This window comes from Macrobrachium rosenbergii, chromosome 24 (assembly GCF_040412425.1).
Source record: "Macrobrachium rosenbergii isolate ZJJX-2024 chromosome 24, ASM4041242v1, whole genome shotgun sequence".
Taxonomy (NCBI): domain Eukaryota; kingdom Metazoa; phylum Arthropoda; class Malacostraca; order Decapoda; family Palaemonidae; genus Macrobrachium; species Macrobrachium rosenbergii.
Window position 1 is genome coordinate 14921241 of NC_089764.1, and position 14560 is coordinate 14935800.

The 14560-nt window shown below is 37.2% G+C and overlaps 2 protein-coding genes and 1 long non-coding RNA gene across 4 annotated transcripts in view; 2 read left to right on the forward strand and 1 right to left on the reverse strand.

Annotated features, from left to right (window-relative positions):
* Positions 1-4094, reverse strand: part of LOC136851890 (uncharacterized) — a 175527-nt gene extending 171433 nt beyond the window's left edge. Inside the window, exons 1-2 of the long non-coding RNA XR_010856988.1 lie at positions 3709-4094; positions 967-1072 (exon numbers count right to left, since the gene is read on the reverse strand). This is a non-coding gene — a long non-coding RNA (uncharacterized lncRNA). The remainder of the gene's footprint in view (positions 1-966; positions 1073-3708) is intronic.
* The window catches only part of LOC136851889 (zinc metalloproteinase nas-13-like), a 56201-nt gene extending 47787 nt beyond the window's left edge, over positions 1-8414 (forward strand). The window contains exons 2-4 of the mRNA XM_067126226.1: positions 2239-2355; positions 5985-6110; positions 6533-8414. Of these exons, the coding sequence (XP_066982327.1) occupies positions 2239-2355; positions 5985-6110; positions 6533-6630 (341 nt within the window). The 3' untranslated portion in view covers positions 6631-8414. The remainder of the gene's footprint in view (positions 1-2238; positions 2356-5984; positions 6111-6532) is intronic.
* A 4949-nt stretch (positions 8415-13363) lies between these two features.
* orb (polyadenylation element binding protein orb) overlaps positions 13364-14560 on the forward strand; it is a 208534-nt gene continuing 207337 nt past the window's right edge. The window contains exon 1 of one of the 2 annotated variants that reach the window (XM_067126228.1): positions 13364-13581. In XM_067126228.1, coding sequence (XP_066982329.1) covers positions 13567-13581 — 15 coding nt within the window. In that variant the 5' untranslated portion in view covers positions 13364-13566. The remainder of the gene's footprint in view (positions 13582-14560) is intronic. The other variant, XM_067126227.1, reaches the window with a different exon arrangement.

Here is a 14560-nt window from a genome sequence, read left to right on the forward strand (position 1 = left end):
TAATTCCAGGAATAGCAGAGAGAGAAAAGGCATTTCTGCAATCTTATCTTCAAAATATCTACAATGTTGCACTGCCCGGTAACTAACTGTACATGAATCGTCAGCTAATATCGATAATTATCGAGTGCCCTCGCTCTCGAAGTGCTTTGTACGAAAAGCCATGCACTTTCTGCTGCAAGAATTCATACTAAGTGTGAGTGCATTTGTAAATACAGTATATATATATATATATATATATACAGTATATATATATATATATATATATATATATATATATATATATATATATATATATACATATATATATATATATATATATATATGTGTGTGTGTTGTTTGTGTGTGTGTGTGTGTTGTTTGTGATATTGTTTATAAAGACGTAAATATGGACAAAGAATGACCCATACCTTGCTTGGCCCTATTAAATAAGGAAAGCAAAGTTATCAATGCACCTCCTGCTTCAGGTGCTGCCATACGATCGCCTACTGCAGAAAGATGTATTATTCGAAAAGAAAGAATGCAAACTTTTCAGGAGTATTCACGAGTATGAGCAGCATGGACTTCCAACAATCATAGTTAGCTACAATGATACTGGCTGCAGATATTTACTGTCAGCCCAAACTATGATACTAATGTGCAGCATATTTGAGAAAAATGGAAAATATGGAAGCGTGAGTTGGCATTATGAAACGAAACAGAAGAAAACTTGCATTTCAAATTAAATGTCGCAAGCAGTCCTAGAGAGCCCAAATGGGTGAATGACACCAGCGAAAGGGCAGCTTCACGTGCTGACTGAAAAAGAGGCTACAGGTAACAAATACATTTTGACTTCATGGGTTACATAACCTTACCCAAAAATGACTTCCAATCTGAAATGCTACCCCGACAATATCATGTTTTATAGACATTTAAAAGGACTGTTGGAAGCCTAGTCTTTAAAAAACAAAAATTATTAGTTGCACTCACCGAACTAGGTCTACGTAGAAAGTGTTGCCAGTGAAGTTCTCATGGCATAGGTGATGTTGGTTGTTTCAAATTTCGTAAATGCGTTCAACACGGAAATTTGTGCAACCTGAAAGGAAAATAAGATATATGAATATGTATTCAATAGAACGGTCTACGTAAATAAAACTAAAAGATAACCTTTCCAGAAGAAAAACCAGTACCTACTAACAATGTCTAGGGGTCAGAAGTCCTTATTACGTTAGTCATGTCAAAACAACCAACTTACACGTTCTTCAATTTTATACGTAACTCTTAAGAGGTAAGTTTGTAATTAACTCATAGTCCATATACATTCGTCTTGAGCTGATTGAGGACGGCGTCAGTGATTACAACTTTCGCAACTCCGGTTTGCGAAGACTATGTTGGCAAGCTATGCCATGGAATGGGATATAGAATTTAGTACAGAGGCCAACCGCTGGGACCTATGAGTTCATTTGACGATGAAAAGGAAACTGAGAGTAGAAAGGTCTGAAAGGTGTAACAGGAGGAAAACCTCCCAGTTGTACTATGAAATAATTGTTGGGTGAGAGTCGATACCAAGATGGAAGAAAGAAAACATGAGTGGAGGTAGGGAAAGGAATGAAAGGGGTTGCAGCTAGGGGCCGAAGGGACCCTGCAAAGAACCTCAAGTAATGCCTACAGTGTACCATGTGAGATGCACTGATGCCACTACTCCCTACAGGGGAAGCTATGTCATTCTCAGTCCCTTCTCTATGAATTGATTAGCTCGAACACTAAAATGCTTCTAAATCTAAAATCAATGAAGTCATATCTATTCATGTCAATAATTAGAATTTGTTAGGTATCTCACTGAATAGCTAAGTAAGCCATACAGGTAGATTAAAATAGACCCAACCCACCAAACAACAACCGGGAATAGACCCAGCCCACCAAAAACCGGGAAGGGCAGAAAATGGTCTTGTGCAGTCCACTTTAACTCATTTCTCGCTACGTAACTGAGGGATGAATTGAGTTTGCGATGATTTGCATCGTTAAAAGTACGAAGAACTTAGGATGGTGTTCCTTTCATTTAGACTATACTAAAATGACTATTCATAATCCATTTACAATATATATATATATACTCAGAACACCATCTGATGTTTACGAGTAACATACTGTCAAGATAAAATTTTTAATCACTGTCCACCTATGTAAACCACGCACTTCTTATTCACGACCCATTTACACACCCGCTAACTGACCCCTAATTAAAATTACTTCTTTTTGCAGATTGTAGAGACCGCCACCAGTCTTGCCGCACCTGGGCCGAACGAGGAGAATGCTACAAGAATGTAGGCTACATGATGGTCCACTGTGCTGACTCGTGCCATCAGTGTGTCGTCCAAGGTAAATCTAATACAAATCTACAAAGTAATCGATAAATTTTGTCCTTACTGTCAAAACATAAAATACTTATTACTTTTCTAATAGCAATGCCGATACTATTGCAAAATCTGAGTTGTAATATGAGAGCGCCGTTTTACTGTAAAGTTGTCGGGTATAATATGGATTATTACCCACATCATAACAATACCAGCCTATAACTAATTAAAAAAGATTCAATTAATAATTATAACTCGATAAATTTTTCAATCTGAAAAATCGATATAAATTTTGCGATGAAATATTAGAATGGACTCTCCACAACATACGTACACATCTCTGTGTGTGTAAGCAGTTGATCCATAATAATTATTTTGTTCTAGAGACGAAAGACAACGGAACATACATTCGTCCTTTAAAAGAAATTTTTTTTTTCTTAAAATCGTGATGGACGGCACAATCTTGACCGTTTACGAAACACCTTCGTAACCTAAACAAAAAGACTTCCTTAAGTCTAAACAAATCCAGGCTTGCCCAAACACTAGTAACCAGGCAGTTAAACATTCCATCTTTAAACAGACCCCGCAATACATCAAGATATATCGGAAGTGTTTTATTTTCCTTATTTATTCCACTTTAACGGAGTCATGGAGAACCAGTTCCGTGTTTACGAAGAGCCGCTTACCAGAAAGGCGTCAAGTACAGTATAGTTATCCAACCCTCTTCCTGCTTTACCACGGTGTAGTGATGTTAACCATAGAAGGATTACATCACGAGAGAGAAAGAGAGAGAGAGCACGGATAGAGCAGTGGCCTTGATAAAAGCAATGACTTATTCTCTCATCGCGCTCCCTTGGTGATGGTCGGCTTGGCAATAGCACTACATATTTTCCCGCGCAATTTTGAAACTTCCTGATGCTACCAACTTTGACCTTGCCCTGTCGACTGACTTTCCTTCTTTAAAAAAAATTGCCTAATTGTAGGAAGGAATTATTGTCGCTTTCCATGGAATGTTTCCACCTTGAAACATACTAAAGCAAGGGCTGGACACCAAATGCTTTACCTCAGCAGTATCAGAGACGGATAATTTTCCATGGGGACAGGATAAAACCAAAGATAGTGAGATCATCAGTAATACATACGGGGATTTAAATTTAGGAAATACTGTAGACTGTATATTCATACGTACGCCAGAACTAGAAAAATATAGCATACAACCTTAGTCAGCACGATAGCCTATGTGAGGAACTCAATCTTTTCCAAATCGAAATACGCACAAATCGCCAATTTACTCCCAAGTAAAAAAAATTCTTCTTACAGCAACATTTTTATTGTTATGGAAAACATTTAAGGTAACCTAAGCATATAAAGATCTTACCGTAGGCGCCAAATTCCGATTCGAAACACCGAGATCACGCCCTCTGACATCTCCCCTTCATTGATGCCTGTTGACTGTTGGTTATCCACACACTCCACATCCAAACCGGTCTGGCGGGAAACAAGAAGTAATGATTCTTTTGTTGGAACCTCTCTGTGGCAAATGCTTTCGTCCGGTGGTACTGAAATAGTACACCAGGTTGAATAAAACAAAATTTGAAAGAGTTTTCCTTTGTTATATAATTGGATTTTACACAAAAAAGCTGTGTTCCGGATAGCTACCGACATTCCTCGAATGATTCTTCCGAAATTTCATTTAAAAATGGGCTCGTTAACTGAATTACGAAAGAAAAGAACAACGGTCAAAGTTAACCACAATTTTCGGAACCCCGGCCCCCAAATGGGTAACGTGCTATTTTTTCATTGAGAGAACGTATATTGAGAACATTTTCCGTATATTACTACTTTTAATACTTGCCACACTAGCTAGAACACCTCAGGGATATAAATACTGGAACAAACGAAGACGGTAACTATCTCGGTAACATTAAAGTTGTGACAGATTTTAGTATGCTTTTCCTATTAAACATAATTATGTCGAGACTTAAGAAAAAAAAAAAAGCTCCAATATCGTAAACTGGTATCAAAGTAAAATATCAAAGTTTCTTAATGAGTTTTTTCATGAAAATACTCTGCTAATATAAATTACCGAGCTTTGCATAACTGAGTCCTTGCCTGTTACATGCAATTGATTTTCCATTAAGAACTTGTGTTAATTCTTGTGAACGCTCCATGACAATCAGCTGATAGCCTATAACGCTGAGATCTGTATAGTACTTGATGTGGCTGAAAATGGAATCTGTGAAAATCGAAGTAACTGTAACCACAATCTTTGTGACTAAGGGGTCACTGAATATTGTTCATTGGACCATTAACAATATTTCATTAGTTACCTTTACATCATCTCCAAGAATGCTTAAGTGTTTAACGCGTGCAACAGTACTTTGCTTTGGCATCATTGTACATAAAAGACGGAATGTAAAACTTGAATCAACGCAATGGAAATTTGATTAACATGTAAAAAGTTACGTAGCATATTTCTCGGACGATGATTTCCCGCAATGGCTGTCTGAAAAAGCTTGAAGCTTGGAAAAAAATATGACTGTGGTCTGATTAATCTAGTCTGTAATCACATTCATCATGCAGTGCCGAAGAAAATGGAACTACATGCAACATGTTTCTGAAAAATATAATCGAAGAGCTCTCGAGTTTAAACTAGAAAAATATATATATCCACCCTCCTCTTAAAGGTCTTCTTCCCGTTCATCGCGACTTCCTGAGGTAATTTTTCATATCACTGTTTCTCTTCCGGAATCACTTCTCTTTATCCCTCCCGTTTTGTCCCCCAATGCCCCACCCTAAATTCATAACCATGAGAGTTACTTTCCTTCGAGGAAGGACGCTGTCATTTCACGGTTCAAGACAAATCGAGTTTTTCCCGCCAAAACACCCTCTGTCCGACCCATCATCTCTGCCGCCTCCTCCCTTCGCCACACCTCACTCTCCTTGTCTTAAAGTCCCTTTACAGAGGAAATTGGCGCAAGAGTCAATGACAAGCGTGATTAATATGGCAGGAAACCAGAAGAATCCGTTGTCAACCGTGTCCATGCTCTCATTTGGTAATATTCAAGGTGCTATTGGCTGCCTCATATTTACGCTTAGCTCAACCCTTCTCAGGCAAATTTTTGTGTAAATCGTTCAAGGTTCACATGGAATAGATCGGTTGTTATCATTGTCATCATCATCATCACACCCCAAACGCCGTGTGACGCAAAGGGCTTCTGTGAAATTCCGCCACTAGTCTCATTCTTGTCTTTTATCCTCCACAATTCTCCATTAATCTCTAATCTGCTTTCTCGCAGCTCTTTTCCTGGGTGTGGTGCTAGCAGTATACGGATATTGAAAAGGATATCGAGAAGTAAAGAGGGCTTTTTTTTAGCTTATGAAAAACTACACTTTGTTCGCGGTCCATCGGGCATGCTCCCTTCGCATATCGTGCTTATAGTTTTCTGGAATTCCTTATTTTAATTTGTAACTGTTTTTGAGTATATATTGCAGTATCATAGTACAGTACTAGAAGGACTTGCAATATTAATAGTACTAGTATCTTACAGATTCTTTAACCTCTAAGAGACACGAGAAACTAAGAAGCAGTAGAATTTTTACTTTCTTATAAATGAGCTTAGTAATCACGTTTAAGATTTTTTTCCTTAACAGATGACAACTGTAAAGACACCCACGATCAGTGCGCAGCTTGGGCTAACAACGGCGAATGTCAGCAGAACTACGCTTACATGAGAAAAGCCTGCGCCAGATCCTGCACTTTCTGCATGCCCGCTAATGGTAACATTATTATTATTATTATTATTATTATTATTATTATTATTATTATTATTATTATTATTATAGAAAATAATCCCGAAGAGCGTTAACTTGACTTGCAGGGTTGCATAGAAAAGAATATCTAAACAAGGCCGAGAGATGACGATAGTAAATTTAACTGGGTACACCAAATGGATATCAAAAAAATAAATAATGTGAAAATAAATTGAATCAGTGTGCTTGGAGGTGGTTTGGTCAAGTGCAAACATGTTAATATGAAGTTGCTGAGTGTGGAGGTGTTCTTAAATGTAATGACGTCTTCCTTCTCAGGGGCCATAACCTTTCGATAAAATGACATAAAATGTATCACTGTTGTAATAATGATAACGATAGTAAGGAATCTACAACAGATTATGTACTAAACCATTTCTGTTTTTTTCCAGATCATAGTGTGCCCTACGTTCACGCAAACTTGGTGGACTCCAGGTGGGAACAGTACAATAAAAGATTCCCAGGCCTGGCAAGGAACCACCATGTCTGAAACGGACCAAGAGAAAACTTTATTTTTATGAACGGCACCAATGTTGCTGTTAGTCATTTGTTATACATGAATTGGAGGAGAAATCCAAAGATACGCTTAACTACCCAAACTAGGCATAAGTCATGTTAAAACAGAGAAAAAATACATCTGTCGCCATACTGGTAAAATAATAGCCGTACGAAGGCTATAATTATCTCTCACAATAGACCGACCAATCATTAGACCTAGCGCAACAATTAGCATCCTTTGAATAAAAAAAAAGTGATCTGTCAATCAGATCAACCTAAAATTGATTATTTTTCGCTAACGTAATGTTCCTCATATTTCTGTACAATAAACTGTTTCGGAAATAATATTTGCTACCCCAGGGAACTTCACAACGAACACATTCCCTACATTTTAGGAATGTTTTATTTCAAAAATATTTTTAAAATGTTGGAGCGCTCGATCTTGACTGAACGTTTAAGGAAGAAAAAAAATAGATGGTTTTATATATCAGTTTTATAGATAATAAAAATCAACGGCTAAAGCAAAGCAGAAAACCGTTATGCTCCAGGTGCGTTTTTAATCTCCTGCTTTAGACTATATTCCACCCATGTGCTACTATTACCTTCACGTTTATCCCTTCAGTTTCTTTCATTCCTGTATAAGATGAGGAAGGGATGCTATTATATCTCCAAATGGCATCTTGTAAATATGTATTTTATGTATGTTTGCTTTAGAAATATATTCGCTTTATATCATGATTCATATATGTAAATATTCATTACAATTTGACTATAATACGAATACTGTTAGAGGCTCGTCGACTGCTAATCTAATACCTTCCCAATCATATAAATTATCTTTGGAAAGAATAGACATTGATATTCTCCAATTTAAGCCTATTTTTATAGTTTGGTACCATAAAAAAGGTGTACATTTTTACATCCTTCATGAACACGTCTTATTACAGACGCTTTCACGATCACTATCTTATGTGGATGCAACCTGAAATGACACAGTGGATGTACCATTAAAAGTAAAAATTTAAATTTTAACCAAAGGCTTTGCATTAATATAACAGTATAAATACTGATGATACATTGTATCCATCGTGGGCATTATCCCAGTTCAGGTGGAATACGTCTAGATTCCTCGAATAACGAGAGTGAATACGCAGACGTCAATGACTTTTTGTTTACTGATCCTGAGAAAAAGACCAAATCTTTACTCCAAACATAGTCACGAGGTCATAGCAAATATCTGTTGTCTTACAAATATGAGACTAGAGATAAAAGAGCAACCTCAAAATAACGATTCCCATTCGGATGGTGAGTTTGGAGCTTGAAAACGCAAGAGTTCTAATGCCAAGTAAACACTCGAGTCACTGTCGGTCTAAACATTTCGCTTAACTTGACAGTTTTTTCGTTCCTTTCAATACCGTCTTCATTTCCTGAACCCCTGCCCACAAGTCATTAGAGAAATAAGGAACAATACTTGGCAATTATTATTTTACTCGAGCAAACTAGCATTGCATTGCCCTTATCAATTATATCAATAGTAACATTCTTATATGCTTACAAAGTATTCCAAAGATTTCTTTTATCGAATTAATTATACCAGTTATGAAAAGGGGCATTATGAACAGAAATAAAGGGTTGATAAATGCACTGATTTCTGGCAGCAGTTTTGCCCAGGCTGCGTCATGGTTACATGTATATCAATATGAATATAATTTGATATATTTAAGTGTGACAATATGTGTATAATTATAAGTTTTTATAATAAAATTTTTATGATAAGCTTTGCTGATTTATTGTCCTTCAGTTCTCAGCAAGACTACACTCAAGCAGAAAGCGAAAGCTGCACAATTAATATATTCAGTCATTAGGTGCGACGCTCTTGCAGGTAGAGGCTCAATACAAAATTAATTTTTATTCATAAAAAAATCCTTCTACATTTCCTTGCTTGACGATTGCCGACTCATTTTTACTATATAGGTTACGAAACTGGTCAATGTTGACGGTGAAAAGTCACGTAGTTTGAGCTATTAAATACAAAAGATTGGCATTCGTTGCTTATTTAAGGCATGAAAGCAAGAACAATGAAAACAAATGTTACTACTTTTGATACCCAATTCGTGTAAGAAATGAAAATACACAAACTAAATACATTGCAATTTAACTTGTGATATAATCTCCGGAACTATAAATGATGTATTATTGACGCCTCACGGAAATCACCTCATGAATATTAATTGATTTTTTACATTATTCATTCTGGAATTGCAAAGGTCGACCACTAAACTTCAATCTTTTGACCTCCATTGCTCACTTTTACCCTTGGCGAGATGACTGCAAGAGCTCGATTCAAATTTGCTGAGGACACGGGGCCTGGCATGGCTCGATAGATTTGTATGTTCTTTACCTTATTATACTCTATTCTAGCACCAGTCTAGCGTCTTATTATTCTTTTTTAGCAATGTACGCCAGAACTATTAAAAGAAAAATAGTTTATGCCTTAGACCTTGGTGTGGCAACAGGCCGAGCCTCTCGCAAATTGTTTTCTGTCTTACGCGACCGAATGAATCTTATCGAGAAACGATAATTAAGGAAAAAGGTAACGGGATATTTTTAATTACTGATAAGGTGTTTTCTTGTCCACAAAAATAATTAAAACCTAAAGTTCTGGCTCTCGTTAACATTGCCCTGCGGCACATTCGGCTCTCGCGTTTAAGTGGATGCAGATTTAAAGCCAGCTGCGAAGTTCCGCCCAGGATTCAGACTTGTTTGAGGAAGAAAACGATTTTTACGGTGCAAGAGAATAACTTCATTTGGGAAAATGTACAAATCATTTCTAAATCATCACTATATTAAGCCTTTAGAGAATCATAATAATGAGGAAGGAAATAAATTTCACATAACATACATACATATATGAATAAAAGGACGTACGTTTATCTCTTCTTATGTGTGGTTGAAAGAAAATGTATCTACAAGCTCATCGCTGTCAAGAAAGTCAGGTAAATATATACTTTATACCAGCCATGCTAGCATGATACCACTGTTTAGTACCAGTCCCCAAGGGGAAGAACGTTGAGAAACAAAAGACGGTGAATATCTCGGTAACAGAGGGTCGGCATGCGTCTTGTGATTCATATCAGTATTGGTTTAGGTAGTTAGAGTGATATGATTGGTCAATGTGTAAATGCATTAACGATTTGTTACGGACAGCTCTAAAAGCAAGAACCCGTGCCCGCTGGCTTAATCATCGAAATATATTATCGATTATGATGGGCGAGGAGAAGAAATAGGAAGAAAAGGGAAAAATTAATTGTTAAAGGAAAGGGTTATGGATAGGACGGGGTGGGATAAGGTAGGACATGTATAAAGAAAACGTACTTCGTTTCGAATTCCATTAGAAAACGGCTTTATGAAGAAACATGCTACTGAATTCCGTTTTGTTACGAGAATTTTTAATGCTATAATAAACAGGAAAGAAACAACGGGTTTCTTCTTTTCGACACATTTAAGATCTTTGCATTAAGTTTAACTTCCCCATACCCTAACGCTTGCAAGGTCAAAGAACTGAAAATGTCAGGGTAATGGTGCTGTAATTGGCTCTATAATCGAACTGTCGGCAGTTCAGCAAGCCTTAACTGGATCCTACGAATTCTGCAGTAGTCAAGTTAAGCAGTCTTCAACACTTCACTAAGGATGATTATTGCATGTTCAAATATGACAACCCACCTTTCTTACTGTAGGGGAAAGTGGAAGATGACAAACATCACTATTCGCCAAGTAAACACAATCGGACAGCAGCTCTTAAGCTGTAATCGCCACTTTCACACAAAGTATATCTTAGTTTTCACATTCCTCCACCCTGAGACACTCTGCCTTGGGATACGGTGCAGTAGAGTGCCAAGCCATTATCATTTCATAAACCAGCATAACACCGCCTACTGCCTCTGCGAAAAACTGCCAGGCTGTTCATTTTTGATGCTTATAATCAACTTTTTATCAAAGGTACTCTTTCTGTTAGAACGAGACGTTCTATATATATATATACGCACATATATATATACATATATATATATATATATATATATATATATATATATATATATATATATATATATATGTGTGTGTGTGTGTGTGTGTGTGTTGTGTTGTGTGTGTGTATAATCAACTTTTTATCAAAGGTACTCTTTCTGTTAGAGTGAGACGTTCTAGGGGTTGCTGGCGCACGGGCAAGCTGAACTTCGGTGCCCTCACAAGCATTTTTTTTTTTTTTTCACAAAGAGAAAAACTGAAAATGTAGAACGAAGAGTTTATTGCAATATACAAGCTAAAGAGAACAGCTCAAACACGGCTTCAAGGTTTCAAATCCTTTCATTCATATAACTAGAGAGAGAGAGAGAGAGAGAGAGAGAGAGACTGTTATGACTGGATCTACACTACTGGCAATGCTCACACATTGTTACAAACGCTGAGTGGGGGATGGTTGAGTGAGGGAAAGTCCGAAGGAAGGGTGCCGTTGATCTTCTAGATAAGTGAACTATGGCCTCTGCAGAACAATGTAAGCTACGGAGCACTTCGGCATGAAATGACACCCCAGCTAGTGACTTATAATTAAATCTATAATCAAACTCATTGTGACAGGTAATAAATGCTAACAAAGCTCATGGTACAAAAGAAAAGCAAGTGAATTAATGATATAATAAGTTGAAAACAAGTAAAAACTAACAAAAATGAGGCATTCAAATCTGTATAAAATCTGAACAAACTGAGAAGCCTACTATATTCTGTAAGTTCACGATGATAACGAATTTTCTCCCAATCAAAAGTATGAACAGATGTAAAAGCGTTCACGATCCTACTTAAAACATTTCTTTGCTTGCCTTTACATCTGCAAATCTTTTCATAGTACTTTCTATATCTAACTTCTTTACAAGATCATTTTCTGTTGACAAAATTGCCAGAGAATTTAATGTCTTGGGCTATGGACAATCGTAAGCATGTCTTTATAAACTAGTTTATTAAGCTTCTCTCTGCGGTGGCCACAGTAATAGGTATATAAGCTTCTTTCTCCGCTGGCCACAGTAATAGGTCTCGTCAGCATTATTCTTAATGCAACCACAGATTTGGCATGACATCCAGTAACTTATTAGTGTTTATGAACCTAACGCTTCTGTTGGAAACTGTACATCTTCCTGAATCATTCTTTTGCAGTATCCAGTTCAGTCAAGAGATCGCAGCCATTAATATCTCTATTTTCTTGGCACCTTAACTTGTCCTCCAAACCTTGAGATGATGCTTTGAGTTTATTTTCACCCGGCAGATCTTTAAGGTTATTTAAAAATCCCCATGTGTTACTGAAACTTTGTAACTTTTGAAATCTCTCTGATAAAGAATTAATAGCTCTGTCGAGTATTGCACTGAACACAATTTTTTAATCTATTTCTGGATCATTTGCATTTGGAACCTCGTCAATGTAATCATATTCAAACAGCCTCCTTTTTCTGCTTATTCCTTACTCATATAAATGGGTTCTACATCTAATTCTGTATATAATTCTTTTGCTGACTCTAGTACCTTTTCATATCCATTTACACGATAACTAATTAAGTAATCAGTGACATTGTTCATTAATGAAACTTCGGTACGCAGTTCCAAAGAGGTGTTCTGCATTGTTTTCCTAATATTTACTCTGCTTCAGACATCGTACCAGACATTCATTGTCACTAGAATTCCCGACAACTTGTTGCACTGTCACCAACCACCAAGTTCAGGCTATGATACCCACATGGCATATAAGACGCCCATGGATTTTCATTTATGATCGGCGCCTGAACCGCCATCATCATATCCCTAACCTCTGAAGTTACGTAAACCTAGCTTGCTCTCTCTCAGAAAATTGAGTACTCTTTCATGTAAAACTTTGTTGATATATTTTCCTGAACCGCATTTCCCAACAAATTGAAGATTTCATTCTGAACATTTTTTTCCCACAATAGTGAATGTGGTTTATTTAGACACAGCCCGACGTTAAATGTTCACTCATGTCAGATCAAATGTTCCAAAGCAGCTCGAGAAGACCTACAAAATTCCCAGTGTGTGGTACAAAGAAAGTGTCTGAAGTTCCTCTAAAAGCCAAACTGCATTCAGCTAAATAATGAGTGATACTCATTAAGCGTTCCAAAACTTTACGCCAATGCTCTCTTCTTTTTCCACATTTTTTCCTTTTCATTTGAAAGATCCCAAACACATGAAACGGCTCCATTCTTGATGGCGACCCCTGGCGCCAGGCCAACTACTAAGTTGCCGTTACCTTGACACGGCCCTGTTTATATATATTATATATATATATGGGTATTATGATCAAGATGTTGTTGGAAAACTCATATTAGGAATTTTTTATCATACTCTATGAAAAACATAAACGTTGAGCCTTGTCGTCATTGTTTGCGCGAGAATTAGAGAAGCATTTATTTGTAAACATGTCGACAAGGATATAGGACATAACAAATGCAGCAACCATCCAACTGCTTGTCACGTTGGTTACGCTTCGAGAAGTGTTTAGGTGATAGATCTTTCCTAAATATGAAATTGAAAATATACAGCATTTTTGTAAAATAAAACTAAAATTTATCATTTTCATAGATTCTTTATAAAATATATTTCCGTAAAATATTTATTGTAATATTAACTGAGGTATCTGTACAAATAAATGTGGTTAAGTAAATTTGAAAGGTGTACGTGAACAGCCGTGCTTCCACTCGGAGTACCATGCATTACAGCCGCTACCCGGTCCATTGGAACCCCGCACTTTAGGTGTTCTTCATTGTATTTAACGGATATTTTACAGGATTTGGATGGGAAAGGCGCGCAAGATCTCATAGATGTGACTCCTTATAACAATTTTTAGACTTCTGGAAGACTGTGAATTTTAAGAATGCCTAATACCATGGTAAGAACTTGTAAATGCATTGTATCTAAATGCTAGACATATTGTATGTCTCAAGATGTTTAGCCCGTTTGTATGAAATGCTAGTCTTATTTTGGTTATAACTTCAGTTGTTGTGCTTGTTGGTTCCATGTAGCATTTCTCTGATTTGGCTACCCCTAGTTAGGCTAATTATTCACGTACTTAGCCCGAGCTGAGCCTAATCAGTGGCTAGGCTTGACCTGTGTAAACCGACAAACTTAGGCCTAAGCCTACGGCATGGCAACCTTTTCCTCGAGTTACACCTATCCAACTTTTACTGTCAATTTCCGTTTTAGCGATGAATGGCCGTAGTTGCCCGAGTGCTTGGCATGTATGCCAAAAATCTATAAATCAAACCTCCCCTCCCATTTCAGTATCTATCAGTTTATGCTCAAAATGGCCGCCATGTTTAGCGAGAGCCCCTTGGGGAGAATGTAAAAAAAACAAAAGACGGCAGGCAAGGTAGAACTATAGAACAGCTTGGGGTATGACCTCGGAAGTTGGCTTTTCCAACAGTATTTTGATTGATTAGGGTTGACTGCAATTAACACGTATATAATTATTCTCAGAACTGATAAGCTTTTGGTGAAAAGTGGTTTCCTTCACCGGGGGTCTGGGAGGTGGAGCCCCCCGGCTAAGTAACACACCCTATTAGGTTAGGTTAGGTTAGGGTACGTTAGGTTAGTACAGTTCCTTATATAATAGGTTTCCTTAGCCAGTCCCTTCTTGCACATATGGCTCCCTAATGACTTGCACATGCGAGGAACCATTTCCTTGCAACGACCTGATGGGCCGGACTATCTCCCAGGGATTTTCCCCACCCAAAATCCTGCGTTCCCAAAGGGTCCCCAACCTTGTTGGCTAGAGATATGAGGTTACTGTTATAATTGACAAATATAAATACAAACAAAAGACAGCGATAAATAATAAAAGCACAGGAAATATTCCAGTCAGTAGCTAG